At 36.2% G+C, this 27,489-nt stretch overlaps 1 protein-coding gene across 6 annotated transcripts in view; it reads right to left on the reverse strand.

The window, feature by feature from the left end:
* Positions 1-9,133: 9,133 nt before the first annotated feature.
* Positions 9,134-27,489, reverse strand: part of Mapk6 (mitogen-activated protein kinase 6) — a 33,903-nt gene continuing 15,547 nt past the window's right edge. For 4 of the 6 annotated variants that reach the window (XM_015480647.2, XM_048793519.1, XM_015480649.2 and 1 more), the window contains exons 2-6: positions 25,416-26,602; positions 23,637-23,781; positions 17,643-17,807; positions 12,904-13,105; positions 9,134-11,360 (exon numbers count right to left, since the gene is read on the reverse strand). In XM_015480647.2, coding sequence (XP_015336133.1) covers positions 10,259-11,360; positions 12,904-13,105; positions 17,643-17,807; positions 23,637-23,781; positions 25,416-25,970 — 2,169 coding nt within the window. In that variant the 5' untranslated portion in view covers positions 25,971-26,602 and the 3' untranslated portion in view covers positions 9,134-10,258. Of the gene's footprint in view, positions 11,361-12,903; positions 13,147-17,642; positions 17,808-21,872; positions 22,048-23,636; positions 23,782-25,415; positions 26,603-27,489 lie in introns of those variants that run through there. The other 2 variants (XR_007343918.1, XR_007343919.1) reach the window with 2 other exon arrangements.

Here is a 27,489-nt window from a genome sequence, read left to right on the forward strand (position 1 = left end):
GTCTCTCTTAAGGGACACGAAGGTGTTCTGCAATTCTGGTGATAATTGCACAACCCTGTTAATATGCTTAAGAACATTTCTCTGTATCCTTTTAAAATATGGAGTTATATGTTGAAATACATATGAAGACATTATAAAATTTATATGTAAATTTTTCATTTCAATTATAATTTATTATAAACATACAAAGTCACAGAGGATTTTTGCAATCTGTGTGGCATATTTAGTGGGTGTCCTTCAAAAAAAAAAGAAAATCATGAACTCCCCAATAATATGCCATGCAGTCCAGAAAGGGGAAAAATAAGCAAAATAGTGCAGCCACTTAGAAGGCAATTTGGGGAATGCTAAACAGCAATTCCAGTGGGTATGGCACAGTTCAGCTCAGAAATTCCAGATTTTGAAAATAATCGATCTGCTACTTTGATATAGACAGGATATAAGGCAGTCCTGGGAGGATCTATCAAAATGTTCAGTGGAAGCAAACTTTGTCCCAGAATTTCTTCTAGAAGTGTATCCTCAGAAATGCATCAAAAAGCACAGGAAGAATATTTATTACAGTGGCATTTGTAATAGTAAACAATATCCATTCCTAGGAAATTAGTTACATAAGTGACAATCTATCTTCAAAACTGCACACTGGGGAGGCATTAAAAACAGCATATCTCAATTACCATTAATATGGAAAGATGCTTGAAATGTGAGAAGAAAAGTTGCAGGACAGTACATATAATATTCCAATTTTAAAAAATTAAGTGCATATATTTGTATATGTGTGGAAAATTCTGGATAAATATACAATAAGCCCTCAAAGTGGTTACCTGTGAAGACTAGGATATTTGGAGGGAAGAGAGAGTGTAGAGAGGAAAAGAGGAAATTATTATTTCAGGTACCTTTGAATTTTTACTTTTTACCAAATAGAAAAATAAAGTAATAAGCATGGATTAGATGGAAAAGCCCAAAATACTAACAGTGATTAAGAGTAATTATACCCATGTGATGGGATAATAGTTATTTTCTTCATTTTCTTACCTGCATCTTCTAGCTTTCAACACTAAGCTTATTACTTGTTTTTTAAAGTGAAAAATAAAAGAACATCCTGATGTCTTAGTATTCAGCCACTGGTCAGTTGAGGAAAGCCCTAGACACATTGAGTACACATGGAAGCAGACTCTAAACAATAACACCACTTAGAACGCCATGCGAGAATGAGACTCCAAATCATAGACCTGGAAATCACGAGTGTCTTTGTATGTCCCTCTTTGAGACATCACAACTTCAAGTTTTTGATGTATAATTTGTGAACCCTCAACTTGAATAATTGATTATTATGTATAAGATAACTCATATGATATCTATGAATCCAGATGATACAATATTAACATTCTAATTTCTTGTTATAAGTCTTAGAATTCCTTTTTTTTTTTTTCTTGTGGTGCATGAAGGTAGCTAACCAATAACTCAGGTTAAGTTTTTTAGGGTTACATTATTATATATGAGAAAATTTATTTCAACATTATCTCACTTTTTAAAAACAATTCTTTTTTAAGCCAGACATGATCACACATGCCTATAAGCCCAGCAACTCAGGAGGCTAAGGTAGGAGGATCATCATGTGCAAGGCCAGCCAAGAGATAAACTAGTGGCATCAATGCCTGGGGCCCCAGTGTGCCCAGTTTGAGCAACTGTAACCTAAAGAGTATGTCTGAAAGCTGACCAATAGATAAGAGATAGCTTATTACCATGTTACAGGTCCATTGACAGCTAGCTAAAAATGTCTGCCTTCCACTTCACATCAACAAGGTTTAACCCCCATTAATGCTGCTTTTTTAACATAACCCTGCCACTTGGCAACAGCTAACTAAACTTGGGGTGGGCCAATGTGATTTCTTTTCAGAGAAACTTTGAACTGGGAGAAGGAAACACAGGGATGGACAGACAGAAGAATTCTATATAGAGTTGTAATGATTGAAGTTGGAGCAATGAGCCCTGTCTTCTGCCAGCTTTTTGGATCAGAAATCCCAGTTGACCGTGAATGAACAAAGCAGAGGAGCAGAGACCCGAAGCCTAGTTCTGGTCCTTCCTGTGACTCTTGTTTTTGGGATCCATGATCCATGAGTCACTCTTGCATCCTGAGAAATTGCTCCTTTTTGCTAAGGCTAGCATAGGTGGTCACCAGTGATCCTTAACTAGACATATAATCCAGGCCTGGCTCATTTGCCAGGGTTACGATTAACAAGGATAGTGCAGAGACAGTGAAAAACAAACAGCATTGCAAGATCTTAACTGGGTCAAGAACATGTTGTGCAATCATAACAGGTACAGTCATTCTGACAAGAACAGGGAAACAGTCAAGCAGCTGACTCAGGAGCAATACAATTGCTAACCCGAGCTGCACCCACTTTTGAAAATGCAATTAAGGATAATAAACTGGCCAGACCAGACTTATGTTTTCCGAGAATTTTTAACTGCTCTTAGAACAGCAACTGAAGAGCTTACTGGTTCTGTAGAGTCATCCCAAGGTTACAGATTCCCCCCTGCAAATTATAGTTGAATGACTTATCCACAAAGTAAGCAAACCTCAGAACTATTGGTGTCCTTGCACCAGAGTACCATCAATGCAGAAGGAATCTGGAAGACAATCGTCATGGTCCCCTTCACGCCTTCATTCAACCAATAAATACCAAGCCCTATATTAGGTGTTGGGTCCTGGCTGGTGAGAAAGGTCCAGAAACTGCAGTAATGAGTTTATACTTTTAAGTAGAGGGAGAAAGAATTTATGAAGGACATAACATTTCAGTGGTTATGTGCTAGAAAGAAAAATCAAGCAGGGCAGAAGCACAAGGGTGCTGGGATATGTGCTATCTTACATGCACTTGTATGGCACTGCTGTGATAAGGTGATGTTTGAACAGAGACTTTTGAAAGAATGAAGAACTCTCTGAGCTAAGAACTTTCTAGGCAGTGACAACTGGTAAACACCTTAAGGTAGAAGCAACCATGAGCCAGTGTGATTTGGAGCTGTGAGAGACAGATTGACAAAGAGTGGCAGAGAAATACCTTGTTAAGCCTCAATTAAGATTATGGCATTTACTAAGGGAAAAAGTCATTCAAATTTTGAATAACTAGAGGGGTGACATGGTCTGATTTAGGATTTAAAATGCCCAATCTGGCTACTATATTAAGAGTAAACTGTAGATGGTCAAGGTCATAGCAGGGAGACCAGTTAGGAGGCTACTGCAGTATATAGTCCTATAGGTGGGAATCATGTGGCAGCTATGAACGTCAGATTTTGGATACTGCCACAGAATTCATTGATGGGTGGGATGTGAGCTTTCAAAAAAATGACCCTGGGGTTTTTGGCTTCCAAGTGAAGATACTTGTTTGGGCAGGGTGGCAATGTAGGCTACTTATGGCAAACCCAAAGAGTGAATATGAACTCAGTCTAGTCTTTTAGGGATCTGAGTACTCCCTACACTGAATTCATTCAAATAAGGATCTGAGCTGGTGATAAAGGTCCAGATACTGCAACCAAAAGTTGGAGATTGCTGATGAGTAGGATGGCTAGAGCACAAAGCCACCTGTAGGTCCAGGTCAGACGTTTAGATAGAGGAATGCAATACTAAAGGTAAAGTCAAGGTCAGAGTCCAGTGCTTCAGTTCAATTTGGCAGGAATGGACAATAATTCATCAAACAGGAAAAAGGCTGTAACAACTTATTAGGAACCAAACACCATGTTAAAAGGCCATGTTCGTAGTCTCATTTAATTCTTACATCAACCCCATGAATTAGGTGTCACTAGCCTATTTTACAAATAAAGAAAGCCAAGAAGTTAAATTATATAATGTTGATACATAACAACATGCAGTTTAAAGCTGATGAGATCTGATTCCCATAGTGCTTAAGCACTATGCAACAATACAAAACTCAATGTCTCAGCTGGCAGCTGAAGTCACATCAGAGGTTCAAGCCAGGAGTGGGTGGGAGTGGTAAGCACAGGTGGAAACAAAGTCTAAATGTACAGACATGAATCCAAGTTTGTGGTTTAAATCTGGTATGAAGAAATAAGCTTGGAATGGAGTTTGAACCAGAAGACCAGGAGCAGTGTTTCAGACCAGGCACTAGCACCACACTTGCCACAGCAAGGCTTCACAGGTGCTGACACATTGTAACAAAAGGGAAATGTTCTGCTTAGCTACAGTTGCAACACTACCACTGCACTGGACTAAGGTGTCCAAAAGAACCTGCAAAGGTAATGGAATCTTATTATTAGATCTCTGCATTGTAACCAAGACAGTGCTCTAAGGAGAATGATCAATAGCCCCTCCCTTCAAGATATTTGTTAAACACAAAATGTAGGAAGAGCACACAAAAATCCATCTCTTGGAATATTTAAGGAGACTGCCCCAGGTCCTATGAGGAAAGAGCTTGGTGAGTTCACACTGCTCTTTCAAAGGCAAACAACCAGATGTAAGGGCCATCTAGCTGTTAATATTTGTCACCCACTGATCACCTGGGTTGACTGATCTGGCTGGCCACATGGGTGTCCCTTTCCTCCTTCACTACTCTACCTGCATCCCACCTGAACTGCAGGCTTGGGTGGAGGACAACATTCCTGATTATCTGGTTAAGGGTATAAAAGCAGCTGTGCCCAAAATCTTCACACAAGCTCTCAAGGTCAAAGGTAAACATCACTATGGTTTCAATACTCTGGCTCTCTTTTTTCCTTGATCAGTAGGTAAGGGTGCAATAAATACAACTTTTGTTTTTAGGGTAAAAAAAAAAATTGATATTTCATGCATTGAGGTTTCCAAACAGGTTAGATGTAGGCTTTTTATGCTCTAAGGAAATGAGGAAAGGGCTTAGTAACATTTATGGGAGGTTATCCTTAAAATAACCAAAGCAGAATGGAGCTCCTGGAGCAAAGTTTTATGGAATCAAAGTTTGAAATGTGTCAGTTTTCCAAAAATTCACAGCACCCAGTTAGAGAAGGACCCCCATCTACCAGAGCCAGGATAGAAGTGTCCCATGTGAGTTGGGTGCCATGGTACATACCTGCAATCCCAGCAGCAAAGGTATTTGAGGAAAGAGGACTACAAGTTTGATGCCAGCCTCAGCAACTCATACCCCATCTCAAAATGAAAACTAAAAGGGACAGGGGTGTGGCTCAGTAGCAGAGTGCTTGCCCAGCATGCATGAAACCCTGGGTTCCACCCCCAGCACTGCCAAAAAAAAAAAAAAAAAAAAAGCATTGACTTCCAGGTTCCTTTATTCACAGGGTGAAAAACTTCATTCTCAATGTTTAAAAGGCCCTTCACTGTGGCCAGTCTAATATAGATATTAAAGGAGTAAAATCTGTTAAGAAGCACACCCTGGCAAGGACTAATCTTTGTACTCTTATAATGGGTTAGTATTCAACACAAACTGTCCTATTAAATGCTGTTCCAGGAAGACTGGATTGTCAGGTTCAAGTAGTATGTACTTTCTAATTAAAAGAAATTTAAGTCAGATAAGATGGCACTTGCCTATAATCCCAGAGATTCAGGAGACCGAGGGAGTAGGATTGCAAATGCAAGGCCAGCCTTGGCTACTTGGTGAGATCCTGTCTTAAAAAGGGCTGGGATGTAGCTCAGGTAAGGGTATGTAGCATCTCTGGGTTCAAACCCCAGTAACAGGAAGTGGAGGAGTTGAGGATTTAATGAGATCAAGAGACAACAGGTGAGTGATAAAACTTAAGTCTAAAACTCAGATCTCCCTAGAGTTCAGCACTCTTTTTCGTCTACGCAGATGCTAAACCTGAATAAGCAACCCTAACTGAACAGGCATAGGGTAAAACTACAGTTGAAACTGATTAATATTGTGTACATGGTAGACCAATTTAGGATAGAACCTCTCTTGGATTTTGAAAAGTAAATGGGAACCAAAAAGGCTGATAAAGAGCAGTCCAGTCTGCTTGATGACATCCACTAGTCAAATATAGTCTATGTAATACCACAGAATCTGATTTAAAAATGGTACTTTTAAATAAAAAAATTTTGTAAGGAACAATACTATCAACTAGCTTTTTAACCTAGAAGCAAAGGTGATATATCTTGAGTTTCACTTTGAAAATATTTTGATTTAACATAGTTCTTGAAACTCTGGGCAGAGCAATTAGACGAAAGAAATTAAATGGATACAAATAGGAAAAGAAGAACTTAAATTATCACTATTTGCCGACGATATTATTCTATACATAGAAGATGCAAAAAATTCCACCAGAAAACTTCTAGAACTAATAAATGAATTTGGCAAGTAGCAGGATATAAAATCAACACCCACAAATCAAAGGCATTTCTGTACATCAATGACAAACCCTCTGCAAGAGAAGCTAGGAAAATTACCCCATTTTCAATAACCTAAAAAAAAGAAACTTGGAAATCAATGAAAAGAGGTGAAAGAACTCTACAATGAAAATTACAGAATGCTAAAGAAAGAAATTAAAGAAGACCTTAGAGATGGAAAGATCTCCCTTGTTCTTAGATAGGCAGAATTAATATTGTCAAAATGACCATACTACCAAAAGCACTATACAGATTAAATGTAATTCCAATCAAAATCCCAATGACATTCCTAATAGAAAAAGAAAAAGCAGTCATGGAATTCATCTGGAAAAATAAGAGACCCAGAATAGCTAAAGCAATCCTTAACAAGAAGAGTGAAGCAGGTGGCATCATAATACCAGACCTTAAACTATACTACAAAGCAATAGTAACAAAAACAGCATGTATTGGCACCAAAATAGACTTGTAGACCAATGGTACAGAATAGAGGATGCAAAGACAAACCCACATAAATACAGTTATCTCATTAGACAGAGGTGCCAAAAATATATATTGGAGAAAGGACAGCCTCCTCCAACAAATGCTGCTTTTTTGGGAAAACTGGAAATCCATATGCAACAAAATGAATTAAGCCCCTATCTCTCACCATGCACAAAACTCAACTCAAAGTGGACCAAGGACCTAGGAATTAAAGCAGAGAGCCTGCACCTAACAGAAGAAAAAGTAAGCCCAAATCTTCATCATGTCAGATTAGTCCCCGACTTCTTGTTAACAAGACTCCTAAAGTGCAAGAAATATGACCACAATGCTTTATGTAATTCCCATGGTAACCACAAAGAGAATAATCTATAAAAGATGCCCAAAACAAAATGAAAAGGGAATGAAAACACATCACCTAAAAAAAAAAAAAAAAAAGAAAGAAAAGAAAAATCAAACACAAAGTAAGGTGGCAAGAGTAAAAGTGGACAAAATAACTATTAGACTTAGAAAACAACATAGCAATAGAAAGTCTTTCCCTATCAGTAACTACTTTAAATATAAATGGATTAAAATTCCTAATTAAATGACAAAGTGGCTAAATAAACTAAAAAATCTATATGCTATCTAAAGGGAATAACTTTAAATACAAGGACATGCATAAGCTGAAGGTGAAAAGGATGGAAAGTTATTCCATGCAAATAGTAGCCAAGAGAGCCAGGTGGCTATCAAAAACTCTGACAAGGCATAAAGCAGGACACTGTATAAGAATAGAGAAGAAGGGGCTGGGGATATGGCTCAAGCGGTAACGTGCTCGCCTGGCATGCACAGGGCGCTGGGTTCACTCCTCAGCACCACATAAAATAAAATATAAAGATGTTGTGTCCACCGAAACTGAAAAATAAATATTAAAAAAACTCTCTCTCTCTCTCCTCTCTTCAAAAAGAAAAAAAAGAAAAAGAAAATAGATTAGAAGAAGAAGAAAAAAAAACAGAAATAAACTCTATCATGGTCAAATAATCGCCAACAAAGATGCCAAGGCTACATAATGGAGAAAGGATATCTTCAATAAATGTTGGATATCCACATGCAGAAGAAAGAAGTTGGACCTTAACTTTGCATTGTATACAAAAATCAACTCAAAACAAAAATCTAAACCCAAAATTATACAACATAGGAAGTTTCACCACACTGGATTTGGCAGTGATTTCTTGGATATGACACCAAAAGCACAGGCAACAAAAGCAAAAATGTGACACTGCATCAAATTTAGCTTCTGTGCAGCAAAGAAAACAAAGTGAAACAAAATGAAAAGGCAGTCTACAAATGGGAGCAAATATTTGCAAACCACAATATCTCATAAGAGGTTAATATCTTGAATGAAGAACTCCTACAGCTAAACTATACCATTTAAAAATAAGCAAAGAACTTAAAAAGACATTTCTCCAGAGATGACAGATAGCCAAAAAGCATACAAGAATATGTATATTAAATCATTATGGAAATGCAAATCAAAAATCCGAGAGCATCCCATATCCTTTATGAGAGTCATTACCCCCTCCACCCCCCCATGTCCCCCCAAAAAGGCTGGGTGCGGTGGCACACACCTGTAATCCCAGTGGCTTAGGAGGCTGAGGCAGGAAGACCACAAGTTTGAGGCCAACCTCGGCAACTTAGCAAAACCCTGCCTCAAAATTAATAAAAGAGATAGGGACTTGGTTCAGTGGTAAAGTACTCCTGGGTTCAGTCCCCAGTACCAAAAGAAAAAAAGTTGGCAAGGATATGAAAAAATTGAAACCCTTTGTTGGTGGTACTGTAAACTGTTGCAGTCACTATGGGAAAAAAATTATAGCAGCTTCTCAAAATAAGAGCTTTCATATGGCACAGCAATCCCAATTCTGGCTATATATTCAGGAATTAAAAACAGGAAGATAAAAATGTATTTGTACACCAAATATATTTACAGGTTTCTCTACATAGTTCACACCTTCCACACCTATTCCATATAAATGTTCAAATATATAAGGCTTTATTTCATCTTAATGTGTGAAGTTAATGTAAGATTTTTGTGTGAAGACAAAGATGACTTTACTTTTCAGCCTTTAGACTAATAATTTAAAGCCACAATTCAAAGATACTAAGAAATGGAACTGAAGTCTGGTAGTAATTTTCCATCTAACAGATAATTTTCATTACCTAAAGAGTGAAACAGGAGCCATTTTTGCTGGCCATGTTTTATTTGTCCTTTTTCTTCGAACAGGATAGCCAAAGATACAGACAGTATTCAGTAAAATAAAATAGATGAAACAAATTCTAAGAGACTGCGATGCCACATGCTACATTTAACCTAATTTTATTCATGCTTGCCTTGGGATGGGGAATAGATCATTCGGTAAAAACATACAGTAAAAACAAAAAATGTCTTATCATGTACAACTTTAAAACTACAATAATGATGTACCTTAATTACTTCCATGCACACAAGTCTAACATTACAGTATTTTTAAAAAATAAACACAATTAAGACTTCTAGGAGCATTTTATAATAAAGTAATTCCTAATTTTTCTTTGTAGATAGATCAAGCACCTCCAAAATACAAATTCCTATACACAGTGAGTACTTTACTTAAAATGAACACTTAATTAAGTACGTGGACAGCCTTAGGATAAGCTGATATTATATATTCAGCTGGGTAGGCAACAAACCATAGTGCCAAATGGAAAAAGTGTAGTTACAAATAAAGTTTTAAAACTAAGTTAATTTTATAATTAAATACAGAAAATATACTGATTTGCTAAAATAAATAAGATGTGATGTATTAACACTTCACTATAAAGAATGAATACCAGAACATTTATAAACAATGAGTCTTAATAGTTTACTACAATAAACGCTGGCTAAATAGAAGTGCATATTGTGAAGCACTATGGGTGGTATATGTTTTGCCACATACTTTTGTTACCTTGAGGTAGATAACACATGTGTACCAAATTCGGCATTCATTTTCAGTTGCTGCTGGTATCATGTGTTTTAAGAAATGTGTACAGTATGAAAAACTGGAAAATACTAATGAATGAAAAATGTTTTAGGAAAAAAATAGATATTTTCATGCAATTATGTACAGTCTCACTGTGTAAATTTCAAGGCAAGATTTTTGTTTCCTGTAAAACAGATCATTGTTCTATGAGAGAATGTTTTTTACTTGTCTTAGTGCATTTCTTTTGTCTCCTCCTGCATTGCATTATTTTGCTCTATTCTTTTTTGTGTGCAAATGACATGCCAGTTAAAATGAAAACTATCTCATGTAGAAAAAAATTCTGGATTTTAAAAACCAAGAACTAATAAAAATCCTTACTAAATGACACCATCTGATTCAAGTAAAAAATGACTTAAACACTAGTAATAAAAAAAAGACAAACACATTTCATGAAGAATACAAAAAGAAATGTCTGCTGAGTGTTTTAGTTCAGATGTTTCAGAATGCTGCTGTATGTTTTATGAGGAATTTGAGGGGAAGATTTCATAGCAGAAGGTGTTAACGTGGCCTGGATTGACTTAAGTGGTGACCCCACTGGACTATGAAACTGTGGGATGCCTATGGATTCAAGCTGCTTGTTAAAAAGGAACTCCCCACTGTTGTTCAGAAATCCTTCCTCATTTCCTCTCTCCCCAAGTTTCCCATCCTCTACTGGCTCAGTTTCTAGCATTTCAGTATCTTCTTTCCTGCTAAAGAACTTGTCCAAGTAACTGGTATAAGTGTTTTCCTTCTCAACCTGTTCATCCTTCCTGACTTCACAACAAAACTGATTGATGAGAAAACATTCCTCCCTACCACTCACAAACTGGCTATCCCAAGAAGATTGGTACAAGGCTTCTAATTGAGCCAAATTTGCCATTCCTTTTTCCTGTTTTTCTCGGCTTACTGACTTTGATATCAAACTTTTCAACTCTAGTTGGGACACTGAGCTATTCAAGTCATTTAATTTATCAACAACATCAGTAGGCTCATGTTGTGAACTAAGTTGAATAGTTCCTGCAATAAAGGAATCAAAATCAAATCCCTGATTCTTTTCCCTTTCTTTTTCAGCCAGTTGCTGTGATGCTTCCTCTAGCGCTATCTGGGCTTTAACCAATCCATTCCTTTCACATTTTGACTTGCCTTTCTTATCAGATTTTTCTTTGCTTTGTTCTTTCCAATTGGAAAGATCTATAATAAGTTTGGGTTCATAATAATGATTAACTTCACTCTCTCTCCAAACTAAATTATCTAAATATGATGATGACCTTGTTTTGTAGTTACAAGTATGGCTGCACTCTAGATCACAATATTTGTTTTCATGATGATCTGGGTACTGCCAACAAGGCTCAGTAGAGTAACTGGTATCAAAAGCAGGATCCTCCAGATACTTTTCTCGATCTCCATCCAAATATTTTCGAGGATCAACCTGTACTTCTTCTTCATCAGTGACATCAGACAGAGCTCGTGGGTCAAGCTGAACTTCATCAATATCAAAGTTGTTATGTATAGGCCAATCATGCTCTGAAAACTGACAATCATGGTACCTGAAAATAATACACTGGGGTTATTCCATGTATGATATCATTTTCAAATTCACTGAGTGTCTCTTATGTGAAAGCACTATGCTAGGTCTACAAGGTGATAACAGTCGTGAGCCTTCTCTGCCTCACTAGAACTTACACAAAATTTAACTCAAGGGCATTTAACCACTGAGCCACAGCCCTTTTTATTTTTTATTTTGAGACAGGGTCTCACAAGGCTTACAGCCTAGCTAAGTTGCTGAGGCTAGATTTAAAACTACAATCTTCCTGCCTCAGTTTCCTGAGCAGTTGGGATTATAGGCGTGTGCCACTATACCCAGTTACAGGCTTGTGCCACCATACCCAGTTTTTGTCAAATGGTCAAATAACAAGATAGGTAAACCAGGCATAGTGGTACATGCCCATAATCCCAACAGCTTGGGAGGCTTAGGCAGGAGGATTTTGAGTTCAAGGCTGGCCTCGGCAACTTAGTGGTAAGAAGAGTAGAAATTTTTATCTGTAGAAAAACTATCTCAAAAAAAAAAAAAAAAAAAAAAAAAAAGGGCTGGGGATGTGGCTCAGTGATTAAGCGCCGCTGGGTTCAGTACAAAAAAAGGGGGTTGGGGGACAGGTAAGATCTATTACTTCACAAAATACTAGGAGATGATATTTGATAACTGCAATGGGATCTTTTAATTTCCATGAAGAATTGAGTGTTCTACTCTTAAATAAGACCAAATATCATTTCTCCCTTTTTTTTTTTTTAATTTTTAAAGTTGTTCTAATTAGTTATACATGAAAGTAGAATGCATTTTGACACACTGTATACAAGTAGAGCACAGCTTCTCATTCCTCTGGCTGTATATGGTGCAGTCATATCAGTAGTGTAATCAGACATGTATACTGGGTAATAACATTCGTCTCATTTCTCCCTTTTTACCTATTCTTTTATTCATACAACTGCAGATACATATCTAGGTGGCTGGCCTATCTATAGTTTAATTCCACATGTTTCAAACGAATATTTTATGGCCACAAAATGAAGATATCTAATCTCAGGTACCTTACAAATTTTCATTCTGGTAATTAAGACAGACTAGAAGTGAAGGTTTACTGGAGACCAACAATCTGAATTTAAAAAAAAAAAAAAAATCTACATGTTACACAATGTGATATTCTCTTACTGATACATCAAACCAGTCTTGGGATGGAGGTATATGTTTAATGGCGAAGTGCAACCATTAGGCAAGGCTCTGGGTTCCATCCCCAGCGGAAAAAAATCAAAAGATTTTAAAATCTGTGAGTTTATGGTTCAGATTTCCAGATTTCACATTTAAAAGACTTTAAGGAATGCAAATTATAAAGACATTCAAAATAGCCTTCATTATCTATTTCCTAGCCAATAAATATTAAATATTTAAATTACCTAAAGGCTATTTAAAGATATTAGTAAGTTTAGCAAGAAACCCAAAAGTGCCATTACTAAAAATCTTGACTTTTGCATAGTCTTATCATATATAATTTGAATACTTTGGTTCACTGTTTTTCTAATTTAAAATCAATTTACCTTTCCCAGTTATAAATGTGACTGTGAGTTTCATCCATAAGCAAAATATCATCAACTTCATCTTCGATGTGAAAAGGATGGCTTGAAATTGGCTCATCCATTGGAAAAGAATATATACTCATATAAGGATGAGAGAGTGCTTCCTCTGCTGTCAATCGATCCATGGGGCTAAATGTCAAAATTTGTTCCAGGAAATCCAGTGCTGCAGTGTAAGAAGAGTAGAAATTTTTATCTGTAGAAAAACTGAAAATGTTGGTCTCATTCAATAAAAATGACTAGTTGAATGACTATTTTACCACTTCTTACTACAAAATAGGAACAAAACATCTTAACTGTACTTAAGAGGTCTGCCAACTGATAAAGGGAAAAAAATAGACTACATAACTAAAGGTAAGTTAATATTTGTCAGAGAAATAAAATTACCTGACTGATTAAAAAGAAAGGCCATTTCTTCCATCAACATGGTAAATATTTGAAATGTACCCTTATTATGGCCACACACTAATACTCTATGAAATTGCTGTTTTTGTCAAATGGTCAAATAACAGCAATTTAATATGGTTTAACCTAATACCTAGGGTCTTATTCCCACAGCTCTTCAACTCTCTAGCTTAACTGAATTACTAGTTGTGTAGTGCTAGATAAGCTACTTAAACTTACTAAACTCTAATTTCATCAAGTATAAAAATTTAAGGCACAGTGTCTGGTCTTAATAAAAGCCTTTCTCCCTTCCCCTTCCTTCACTAACTTAGCTGCTGCTGTTTACCTTAATCACACTCTAGCACAGTTCACACATTACACTTTATCATTTTAGAATTCTGGAGGGACTAACCATACACCAAATTCTTCCTATTAACTAGTCTGTCAGGCCTTCCTATGTCTTTACCTAGCTTCAGGCTGTCCCTATACCACCCACACACTATTGTGCATTATCATCCATCTTTAACCCCCTGGATCATTTCCACCATCTTCTTTCTCTCCTCTAACAGCCATACAATAGTGATGAAAACTAGATGCAATATCACATCTGGCTCAGTACAAATTCATACTGTGAAATTTCAATTTAACACTTGCTCTTTTGAATAAATCTTTTTTTTTTTTTTTTGAGAGAGAGAAAAATTTTAAATATTTATTTTTCAGTTTTCGGTGGACACAACATCTTTATTTTATTTTTATGTGGTGCTGAGGATCGAACCCAGCGCTCTGTGCATGCCAGGTGAGCATGTTACTGCTTGAGCTACATCCCCAGCCCCTTGAACAAATCTTTATGTTCTAATTCTACTATCATCCTGAACATATAAACCCAATTCATATTTATCTCAATTCCTATCTAATCACTATGGTCTCTTACATGTCCTTTTGTTTTTTGTTTTGGTACCCAGGATTGAACCCAAGGGCTCTAAGCCACCTCCACAGCCCTTTTTTTAAAAATATATTTTATTTAAAGACAGGTTGTCACTCGGTTACTTAGGGCCTTAAGTTGATGAGGCTGGCTTTGAACTCACAATCCTCCTGCCTCAGCTTCCCAAGCCACCGGGATTACAGGCGTGCATTACCACGCCCAGCTTCACATGTCCTCTTATCCTCACTTTCTATTTCAAAGGGAAAGAAAGTCCTTTTAAAACTAACACCTGTACTCTAGAAGAACCTATTCTTTTTTTTTGAACTCAGGGGCACCTGGCCACTAAACCACATCATCAGCCCTATTCTGTATTTTATTTAGAGACAGTCTCACTGAGTTGCTTAGCACCTCACTTTTGCTGAGGGTGGTTTTTGAACTCTAATCCTCTTGCCTCAGCCTCCGAGACTTTGGGATTACAGGTGGGCACTGCGGGCTAGAAGAGACCCAGCTTCTCATTAACATAAATAGCTGACATGCTTATAGCTATTTATTTTATAACACCTCACTCAACTCTACCATCAGTCCAATAAGGGCCCAAAAGAAGAAACCTAAGGCTCATTGCTACTCAAGCCCCTCAGGGGATAAGTTCTGAGGGTCTTTCTTGTGTTCCCTGCTATTTCTCCTTACTCTTCTCATTTTCCCTTATCTAGAAAGTCATTTCAAAATGCATCAATGGTTCTGCTGCAAGAGAATCCATCTCGTTCTGAGGCCACGGGTCCCCAAAAAGAGAAACTGGGAGGCAAAGAGTTATAGATGGTGATCCAGCACAATCACATTCTTTAAGTAAAGGGGGATATATTTAACTACATAAGAAAAACATTCTATAAAGTCCCTAGCATCTGGGAACTACAGGTGGCAGGTGGAAAGAAGGAGCTATAAGAAAGAAAAACTAGCCAGGTAGGCTTAACTAGAAATACAGAACATTTCCATCAGAATAGAAAGTTCTATTGGACAGCACTGCACCAGAGAAAACCAGTAAATCTGCTACAATGGTATTAGTATGCTAAGATATAGAAATACTTAGCATGAGAAGGAAAAGAAGTAAAAAAGAGGGTATTCACTTAAAGATATTAAGAGTGGAGTTCCTAGTAGTCTTATATGAATACTTATATTCATATGTATTTAATCCTGTTTATTTATGTATTTAATCCTACTTCTGTAGATTATAAACAGTGCACGGAGAGAACATGTATTTTTAACAAATACCCCTTGCCTCTGAATGTCTTCTTTCCAAAAACAGAACTTCAATGTTACTCATGAAGAAAACAGCGTAAGGCAATAAATCTTTAGTCTCAGGAATGTTACCCACTCTGCACTGCACCCACTGAATGCAAACACAGTTTTGCCATATGTGAACATCAATGGTTAATTCAATGAACCCATTATCAGCATCAGACAAACATTCAGCTTGGTTCAAAGCTGACACAATCTCTACCCTAATAAGGGTAGAGAAAAGAAAGATTCAAGAGCATTATTAAGATTAAGAATGCTTCAAGAGCAATGTCCTCTTTCAGTAAGATTCAGCAACAGTGACAATGAAGAAGCCTCAGCTACTTAGCAAGGCTCTAAGCAACTCAACAAGACCCTGTCTCTAAATAAAAAAAACTAAAAGGGCTGGGGATGTGGCTCAGTGGTTAAGTACCCTTGGGTTCAATCCCCAATCCCCAGTACCAAAAAAAGAAAGAAAGAAACAGTGACAATGACTCTGAAGCAGATCCAGGTTACCTGAGAAATGTCTCTCAAGCTGGCTGAGTATAATCACAACTGTACAAAGTTTTAAAAATAGATATCCCCCTTGTTTCCCACCCCAACTCTGAATTCCAATTTAAGCCTGCATTTTAAAGATGGCTCCATAGATGACTGAGGCTTAGTCAAATGTTACATGACTGCCATTTAGTTACAAACAGGGATATCATGATAGTGGCTACAAAGTTAGGTGCAACCAGCAACAGAATTTGACTTGAGAGACTTTAAAACTGGTTAGAAATTAAGAAATGCTAAAATTTAATCAGAATCTTTAAGTAAGCTTCTTATTTGGGCATCTATAAGTTCCTAGTACATTTGAGAAAAAAAAGACAGTGCCTGTATTTTCAAAATACTTGTTAAACACTTTAATAATCATTACCTTGTACCACATATAATTGATGAGAGAGGGTGACAGGAAAAATAGAGATAAAATAAAGAGAAAGCTTAATGGGTTTAGGAAACTTCCTAACTTTTTTTTAAAAATATTTTTTAGATGCTGATGGACCTTTATTTTATTCATTTATTTATGTGTGGTGTTTAGAATCAAATCCAGTGACTCACACATGTGAGGCAAGAGCTCTACCACTGAGGCACAACTCTAGCCCCTATTCCTATTTTGATGAGAAAACAATACACTTCTGACACTGTATGTGTGTGTGTGTGTGTGTGTATGTGTGTATGTGTGTTCAAGGTCCTGAGGATTGAACCCAGGGTATGCTAGGCAAGGGGTCTACCCCTGAGTTCAAGCCCTTACAAAATAATTCTTAAACATATCAGACAATTTTTTAAAAAATATTTATTTTTAGTTATAGTTGGACACAATACCTTTATTTTATTTATTTTTATATGGTGCTGAGGATCGGACCCAGGCCTCATACGGGCTAGGCGAGTACTCTATCGCTGTACCATAACCCCAGCCCCAAAATCAGACAATTTTTAAGAAAAATATTTTTCCTGTCTCATGTTTTTAAGAAAATGTTACCTTATTACAAAAGTTAAAGACTTGTATCTTATTTACATCACTCCATCTTGAGACATAAAATTGTTTTAGTGGTCAATGAAGTTGTGATTCTCTCCAAGTTTCTACTATTTTCAAGTTTGCACAATCTCTTGCATTTGGCATCTAACACTCCTAATACCAATCCAAACTCGTACATATTTTGCTCAGGTTTTGCTCTTTCCTCCCATCTCTGCCTTCCTCTGTCTCAATTTTTTACATCTAAATGACACTTATACCCATACTTATCATATAACCCTCAGAGAACTCAACTCTCACTTAACAAAAGCCGGTGATTCAATACACTCACATACAGCAGGAAATCAGGGTAAGCTGAAAGAATAAATGGTGTTAGAACCAAGAGAGAAGGGTGTATTTTTTTGACCCTGGAAAATTATTCAGAAGGAAGAAACACATCTTAGCCTAAGGGTAATGTCAAAAAGGGGAAGTAAGAATTGAAGGTTTTGGTATGTAAGTGTCAACAGACTATTCAAGAGAAAGCTGTATACCCAAAGAGCTTCCCTACACAGATCATATTTACACACACACACACACACAGGCATTAACATCATGGTTACTCTGAAGTCACAATACCTTCTCGACTAATTCCTGGAAGCAGCTGAGTTAAAGGTTTGTGTGGCTCAGTCATATCATTTCTAATGTAAACTGGAATTACACTGAGAAGCTCCTGACGATCTTCCTCATGTACAACAGGAATAGATTCTAAAATCAGTTGCATCTGTTCAAGTTCATGTGCACCTGAGGGTAAAAAACACCAAATATAACAAATACATTGTTCTGTGTTTATTTGGCAATAAACATAAACATTGTAATGACCAGTGGGGCAGGGAGACAGTTTCAAATGGATCATTAATTAGCAGATTTCACCATTCTGAATATCACTAGTCTACTTAGCCTATTTATTTCAATTTCTGCCTACTGATATATTTAGCTTTAGCTGTTCTCTTTCCACAAGGAGCTGACTCTTGAAAGTCTGGCCTCATACTAAGATTATCAAAGAAGTGGGGAAAAAAGCAATGAATTAGGATTCCAGAAACTTGGACTCTAATCTTAGCTGTACTACTAATTAACGGTTTTACTCTGGAGACAATACTTAGTAGCTCTAGGATTTGATTTCATCATCAACAAAAGAGAAGGAAGGTTGGACTAGATTTATGCAACAAGTAGCTTTGTATTTATGTTTAGGCTTAGTTAGCATTTCTAATCAGAACCATTATTAATAGAATAAAAGGGAAATAAAGGCTAAATGGGTGACTAAGAAAAAAATCTGTATTTCCACTATTAGAAATTCATTCAAATTTTTAGTTCCTACTACCTACAGAGCACTAAGGAATTCGGCTGTACAACAAAGTCCCTGTTTTCATGGAGTTAACAATCTAGTGGATAAAGATGGATAATCTGTAAACGCTACATAAAATGATAATGAACACAACAAAGAAAAATAGAGTAATGTCCCTGTGGGAGGAGGGTTGTTAATTTATAAAGGATTAAGGAAGTGAGGGAATTCACTCACTTTCATAAGGAGGAAGATGGAGAAAGGCTCAGAGAAAAAAGTGGGTTTAGTGTGTCCCAGAAACAATTAGAAAAGTATAGATGGGGCCAATAGTAGGAGATGAAGTCAGAGCGGTATCAGAATATAAAGGGTTTGCATTACCCTACAGTTTAAGCAGAAAGACATGATCTGACTTGTGTTTTAAAAGGACTAGTCTAGTTAGTAAGTGGTAAGTGGCCTACAAATAGTAAATACTGGAACAGGGAAAAAAAACTATTAAAAAAAAAAAAAGGTCAGTAAGGAAAAGGAAGAATCAACAGAGTGGTACACAGAAAGACAAGTGGAAAACAAAAAGCATTTAAAGAAAAAGGGTAAGATTGTGACAAATGCTGGAGATGGATAAAATGAGAATTGAGGCAGGTGTGATGGCACACAACTGTAATCCCACCGACTTGACAGGACGAGGCAGGAGGATCTCAAGTTTGAGACCAGTCTCAGCAACTTGGTGAGGCCCTGTCTCAAAAGCAAAAAAAAAAAAAAAAATTTGACCTAGGATTTAGCATTATAAGTATCACCGGTGGTGACCCTGATAAGCAGTTTTGGTAGAGGACAAAACCTGATTAGAGAGGGTTCCGGGCAAAATAAAGAAAGGAATTAAAGATAGCAGAATATACCAGGGTTTTTTAGATTTACTTTGAAAAAAAGTATGTGTAAGTTGTTGAGGAGGATGTGGGTTTAGGGGAGAGAATTTTTTTCTTTTGTACTGGGGACTGAACCCAGGGGCACTTTACCCCTGAGCTGCATCCCTAGTTTTTTGGTTTTTTTTTTTTTTTTTTAATTCTGAGACAAGATCTTGCAGAGTTGCTGGGAAGAAAGGTGTGTGCCACCATGCCTGGCTAGAGATTTTTTTAACATTGTAAACATACTAATAGTTGAATACTGATTAAAAAGGGTCCAGTAGAAGGATGAAATGAAGGTGCAACAGAATAATAATAATAATAATAATAATAATAATAATAATAATAATGCTAGAGTATTGAAATGCTGGCCTAGAATCAGAAGAGAAACCATCTACTGCCCAAGTAGAGGGATGGGCTCTGAACAAGACCACAGATGGACACTGACAATGTACACATAAAACAAATGCACAGAAAAACGAGACTGATTCTTCCTATATGTTTAAAAAAAATAGATTTAAATCAATGTATAATCTGTTTTTTGTTGCTATTCCTTTGCAGCATATACCTGATAACCACTCAGATCTCTCTCCATGCTGCTTTTATTGAATAGTTAATCTAATATGAATAGGTAACTATAAGCTAGAGCTTTCAAATCATTTTATGATTACTCTTATACTACCTTAGAGTTTTTTTAAAGTCCAGTTCTTTTTACTGCTATACTTGAATGATGTCTGAATGTGTCAAATGAACATTTGAAAATACATGAAGTACCTTTGTATAATCAACACAGCAGTATTTACTGACCCTGTTTCTTTAACTTGGAGCATGACATAATGCTTTTACATTCTATAGATTTAAATTTGTTTCCTTAGTATTCCTGATTCATTTTTGTGACAGCTTTAAAATATGTCCACAAATTCTTAGATGTCTCCTGTCAAAGGGTAGAACCCAACTCCCCTCCCCATGAGTGTGAGCTGTACTATTGACTAGCTTCTAATGCATAAGATAATCTGAAGTGACACTAACTTTTGCCATGAGGTCACAAAAAGATATTTTCTATTTATGGTCAACTGATTTTTAACAAAGAAGTCGTGATAATTAGATGGGGAAAGACAAACTTTTTCAATAAATGTTGCAGAGACAACTAAATATCTATATGTAAAGAATGAAAATGGACCACTACCAAACTCAAAATAGATCACAGACCTACATGTGAACAGTTAAAACTTTAAAACTTAGAAGAAAACCCATGACCTTGAATTAGAAAATGATTTTTCAGATTGGACTTCATCAGAATTAAAATTTGTTTCAGGGCTGGGGATGTGGCTCAAGCGGTAGCACGCTCGTCTGGCATGCGGCCCGGGTTCGATCCTCAGCACCACATACAAACAAAGATGTTGTGTCTGCCGAGAACTTAAATAAATAAATAAATATTAAAAAAAAAAGAAAAATTTGTTTCAAAAGACACCAGCAAGAAGGAAAAGACAGTCTGTGAACAGCATGAGAAAAAAATAAATGTAAATCATATATCTGATAAGGGATTTCTATCCAGAATACGTAAAGAACTCTTTCAAAAAGACAACCTAATTTAAAAATGAGCAAAAATCTGGATAGTCTCCAAAGAAGATATAAGAATGGCTAATAAGAACATAAAAGAGAGTTGGGGTTGCAGCTCAGTGGTACTGCACTCACTAGGCACTGGGCTCGATCCTCAGCACCATAAACAAACAAACAAAGGTATTGTGTCCATGTAAAACTTAAACACACACACACACACACACACACACACATGAAAGATGTTCAACATTGTAAATTATTAGGGAAATGAAAATAAAAACCACAATGAGATACTATTTCTTATCAGCTAGGATCAAAAATAACACTTTAAAGGTTGATAAAAACATAAGAGAAATTGGAACCCTCACACATTCTTAGATGAAGGGAATGCAAAATAGTGCAGCTGCTTTGGAAAACCGTCTTCTCTTCAAACACTGAGCTTATGTCACTAGCAATTCAACACCTAAGTATATATTCCCAAGAGAACTGAAAACACATGTTAACACAAAAACTTAAAAACTTAAAACATCCATAGCAGCATTATTCACATGGCCAAAAAGTATTAACCCAAATGTCCATCAGCTGATGAGTAGATGAACAAAATGAGGAATATCCATATAGTGGAATACTATTGGTCATTAAAAAGGAATGAAGTACTAATATGCCCCATGGATGAACCTCTAAAATAATGCCATATGAAAGAAACCTGTCACAAATGATAACTGTTATGATTTTATTTACATAAAATGTTTAAAATGGGCAAATCTAGAGACAGAAAACAAGATTACGGTTCCTAGGAGGTAGGGGAAGTGACTGCTAATGGTTACAAAGTATCTTTAGGAGGGATGGAAATGTTATAAAATTAGATGGTAATGATGGCTATACAACCCGATAAATACATTAAATACCAAACTATACATTTTAAATGAGTGAACTGTGTGTGAATTATATTTCAACTACACTTTTTTTTTTTAATATATTGGCTTTCTTCTGGCTCTTTTGTATCATTAGTTCTAGCGAAAGCCGACTTCTACACCATGATGACACTCAAGCAAGTCCTATGGAGAAGCCCACCTGGTAAGAAACTGAGGCCTCTTGGTAACAGTCATGTCAGTAAGCTATCCAGAAGTGGATCCTCCTGCCCCAGTGGAGCCTTCAGTTGACTGCCACCCTGACCAACATCTTGACTGAGAAAACCTGAGCTGGAACCACCCAGCTAAGCCACTCCCAAATTCCTAACCCACAGAATCTGTAAGATAATAAATGTTTATTGTTTAATTCATTAAGTTCTGGGTTGTTACACAGCAACAAATAATACAATAATTATTTTACATATGCTGAAAGATACTCAAATACCAGGAATGTAACCTCTAATCACAGTATTGTTCCTAGGAAACAATTCACTTAACTATTCAGTTTATTAACTGGTATAATCTCAAAGTTTTCTATAATTGAAATACAATCAATATCACACATCACAGAAGAAATTTCAGATAAATATAGGGAAAAGAAGATAAATAACTTGTTAATGTTATGTAAGCTAAGCATGGTAACAAGTAAAACACACTTGGGGGCATCTGTACATACCATCCTTTCTTCAACTACACTCTCCTATGCACCCTAGTGTTCTTTTATTAATCTTTCTTTTGTAACCAGACTCTGTCTACCCGTCCACATTTAGCACAACCTGGGAATGGAAAGACGGCCAACAACTCTGAACACTGGTTATAGATGGAAAAATAGAAATGTCAAAAGAGAAAAAGGAGCTGGATGCATTGGCACATGCTTATAACACAAGCTACTTGGGGGGTTGAGGCAGGAGGATCCCAAGTTCGAGGCTAGGCTGGGCAACTTAGCAAGACCCTACTTCAAAATAAAAAAAAAGGGCGAGGGATGTAACTCAGTGATAGATCACCCCTGTGTAGTTTTCCTCAGTACTGAAAAAAAAGGAAAAAGAAAAAAAAGACCTGGATCACCATTTTATCACTTCTTGAAGTAAAAAATCTTCAGCTTCCTACTTTTCCAAATAATAACTCCTCTGCCTACTTTCTAAGAGATTAAGTATTCTGGCTCCATATTAACTAGTCTTAAATACCATATTATTATTTGACCACCTTGCTTTCATCAAACTTTTCTCGTGGATTCATGAATGTACCAGGCTCATTCCTTCATATGAACATCCTTCAATAACGTTTTTTTTTTTCCTCTTCTTTACTAGTCTTTACTATTCCTATGTAGTGAAAAACTTTTTACTCCATTTGCCTTCCTTTTCAGCTATGACTAACAATTTTTAAGTTTGCAGCTCTTATAGTCAGAATTAAATTTTATATAAACTCATACATTGCTTCTCATCTTAACTAAGTTCTCTGTGACACATTTTTTGACTCCTCCATAATCCAACCTTAACAAACAAACAAACAACTTTTTTTTCCTGAAAGATCACAGTAGTCACGCAAAAGGATATGGCAGTTCAAGCGACAAAGATAATGAAGTGACCAAGAGAAATTTTTTGGATTTCACCAGAGAATGACAAAGACTATACTATGCAAATCAGACATCAACACAGATTTTCAACTAGTATTGTGGGTTCACAAAATATGAAGTTAGGTTTAGGAAATAAGATGGTATATGTAAAAAAAAAAAAAACTAGAGTTCTAACTAAATTTACAAAGTGACCAAGTTAGTGAATATGTGACTAAGTTTTCTCAATTTTTTCAATAATAAAAACACCATCTTTTAATATAACAGACCATAATAAATTGTTTTATATGAATCCCACTTATAGATGAATGAAAAATTAGTTTCTCTTGTGGATAATTTTTTTTACATAATACAAACCTGCAAAGAGGGTTTTACCAGTCAGCATTTCAGCAAAGATGCAGCCTGCAGCCCACATGTCAATGGCTTTAGTATAGTTATTAGGAGAAAGTAAAAGACGTGGAGATCTGTACCATTTAGTAACCAAACCTTCAGAAAGATGACCCTAAACAAGAAATAAAAAACATATTTTATTTTTTTGCTTACTTTAGCTAAAGAACTACCAACAAAACAACACAAAACAAAAAAACCCAGTAAATTGTTAACTAATTAATATGGAGCCAGAATACTGTTGATTTCTAAGATCATTTTTAAGGTTCTTATACTTTTGAGGGTGAGTTACATTTCCCCAGAATATACCATCTATAAGATGATAACAGGCATGTCTGCTGACCAAAATACACCATAAGAATATAGTGCTAACTTCAGCCCACACATCCAAAACATGTTTCAGAAGAGGAGCTATTTTTTCACTCCAAGTCTTAAGATAATTAAGGATCAGGTATTCTTCAAATCAAAGAGAAAAGCAGGGAAGAGCACTAGAGTTGCTACTTATACCAGCCTATTCTTTGAGAACCCAGGGGAACTGGCTCTACTATATATCCCACTCCTAATCAATTTTATTTACATTTGTTTGACAAAAACACACCTATATTGTTTTATTTCACCCTCAAATCAAAACTGAGAAATTATGAATGGTATATATTAACTCCATTTTTACAGTGTGATAACACTCAAGATTAAGGTCATATAGCTTAAGGTGATAAAGCTAGTTAGGTATAGAAAGGGAAGTAAATGTTAGTGCAACTCTTAGTTCAGTATTCTATATGTAATACTTCATTGTTAGCTCTAAAGAGAACATGGGTGCTGGGTGTAGCAACACACTCCTATAATTTCAACTACTAAGGAGGCTGAGGCAGGAAGACCATGAGTTTGAGGTTAGCTTGGGCAATTTAGCAAGACCCTGTCTCAAAATAAAAGAAAAAGGGCTGGGGATGTAGGTGACTGGCAGTGCACTTGCCTAGTATGTGAGAGGCTCGGGGTTCAATCTCCAGTACAGGATGGGTATGGGTGTGGGTGGGTGTGGTTGTAGTTGTGGTTGTGGCTGTGTGTGTGTGCAGGGGGGGGTATATCCATTTCAGTTCAGTACTCAATTTCTATGGTTTTTTTGGTTAGTTTGTTTTTAATGAAGTAAAGATATCCTTAATGTGACACACACTACGGAAAGCCAAGCAATCAGAGTATCCAATGATTCTTTATAACCAAAGTAGATTCACTTTTACATTTTACACATCATGGTCCCATATTAGATTTCAATTGAAAACTAAAAGATAGGGTTCTGTTTAGAAAATACTATCAAATTTTTACACGGAAGCAAGTGCTAAGGGAAAGTTGCTAAACTGTCAACTGTTTGTGCAAATTTAAATTTCAAACTAAATTCAGTTTATTTTTAAAAGGTGTAACTATAGTATAGAATATTGTCAAAAAAGCAAGGCCTAAAGGTTGGACTAGCACCCTGTCTTTCCTTCAGGTAGGACCTCACTGCTGTCCCAAACAGAGAAAAATATATTCCCCTTTGAAATAACTATACAAGAATTTAGTTATAATAAATAACCATATACTCTGGAACTTCACTATAATACATAAACATATACTTTTGGGGATGTATATTTAATTAGGATCCCTCTCTACCATTTCAAATGCAGGGAAATTGTGAAAGTAGATCTGCATCAAAAAAAAGACACCATTGGGTTAAAAAAAAAAAAAAAAAAAATCTGTCTGAAGTGACGTTTCACATACCTTATGGGAATAATGAGGATCCATAATCCGTGCAAGACCAAAGTCACCTATCTTCAGCACCAAGTCTTCAGTATTAATGAAAAGATTAGCTGGTTTGAGATCTCTGTGCAGTACATTTGCAGAGTGAATATACTTGAGCCCCCGTAGCAGCTGATACATGAAAAGCCTGGCATGCTCTTCCAGTAAAGGGCCCTGCTCCAGCACATTAGCCAAGTCTGTCTCCATGTACTCCTGAACAATGTAAACACTGTTCAGTTCAGTAAGAGAGCCCACATCGTCTGTTAACTGGCTTCCACTGGGGCCAAGAATTTCAAACACTTTCACAATGTTATCATGGTCAAGTCTTCTAATAATTTTGATTTCACGGAGAGCATGTTTGACACTCTGGGGATCAGTAAGGACAATTTTCTTGATGGCTACTCTTTTGTCACAGTCATTGTCTACAGCAGAAAAAACCAAGCCATTGCCTCCACAACCCAATGGTTTTAAGTCCATATACCTAGAGCCCAGATCAAAACCATGAATGTTCATAAGACTTTCAAATTTCTCTGCCATTTTGAAACCCTTACTATCACCTTTTCCTTTCGAATTGTTGAACTTGTGTAAACAAGGAAGAAAACAGGCATCAAAAGGAAAGATCTTTCAAAAAGGGAGAAGAAAAATAATTATGCTTCCACAGCAAGATGGTTTCTTGATGTTCATTGCATATGCCAACCAGGCCTGTTGAGTTCCCCTCAGATTTAAAGCTCAAAAAGCTCTACTCATATTGAGACTTAAAAAGATTGCAGTACTCATAGTTCAAGAAAGGGGCAGCAACTCTGCAGACATTTAAAGAAAACACTCAAGAAACTCAAACGGAATGAAATGACATACTATGCACTCAGATATACTGTGCTAAACGATTTAACATTTAACAAAAATGTGAATAAATATGCACACAACAGGCTTCTATGAACATTCTCCTCACAGTGCAGATACATTCAGTGTTGGACTGGTCCTGAGCAGCATCATTCTAAGGTGCTGGTAAGCACTATTTCCGTTTTGCTTCTTTTCTTCCTTTGTTGCTATATATTTCAACAGGAAGCCCTGGCGACTGTTGGTTGACAGATGTCTTTTGTTAGTGATCAGGTGGCTCCAGCTCACCACAATCACAATCAAAGCTACCGTCCATCTTACTCTGATACAACCTAGAGGATAAAAAAGAAGGGAAAGAGTCACCACTACAGAAAATACTCTTTTCTTCAAATTTGTAAAATGATACAAACTGGGCATGTAGCAATAAACTACTACTGGTGCATTAAACTTATTTATAATCAAATGCTAAATTACTCTTCATCAAAAAGAGCTTACAAAAATGAAATTCACCATGGCTGCCTGGGCTCCAGATCTCACTACAATACATTCTTTATAACACTTGGGTTCATCAGGTTGTGCATTTTTTAATGCCAATAAGGATGAAATGGTTCTTCACATTTTAACAGAACTCTTTAGAGATTCTTGAGGGATGAAATACTAATAACACTTCTCTAAATGAACATATATGATAAGCCTGCAATATGTTATTTCATTAAAAATGTCTACTTATTAACTATCGTTACCCATGAACAAAAACCTTGTAGTATAAATAAAATAAATTTGTGGGATATGCTCTTCAATTTATGGAAAAATAAACTTGACCAATGAATAAATCTATGTAAAAATGTTTAATATCATTGTCAAAAATCAAAATGAGGATAACATTTCAGACTGGGAAAACCTTTTGAGTCCGTTCATATCAAGTCTGAGAAGGAATGCAGAAAAAGTAATTTTCAGACAATATTGATGACAGTTTAAATTACAGAATTTCAAAGCAATTTGGTGTAAGTACATGAATGAATGAAGGAATGAATGATTTCCCCCCCCCCAGGTAAACTCCTTACAGAAATGCTTGCAAATACACAAATTTTTTGTTGTTGTTTTTGTAATGGCAAAAAAATTGAAAAACATAAACTTTCAAAATTAGAAAAACACATAATAATTTTGAGTCTATACAGACTACTATATAATAATAAAAACAGATATAAATGGTTGAAAC

The sequence above is a fragment of the Marmota marmota genome, unplaced genomic scaffold, assembly GCF_001458135.2.
Source record: "Marmota marmota marmota unplaced genomic scaffold, marMar, whole genome shotgun sequence".
NCBI lineage: Eukaryota > Metazoa > Chordata > Mammalia > Rodentia > Sciuridae > Marmota > Marmota marmota.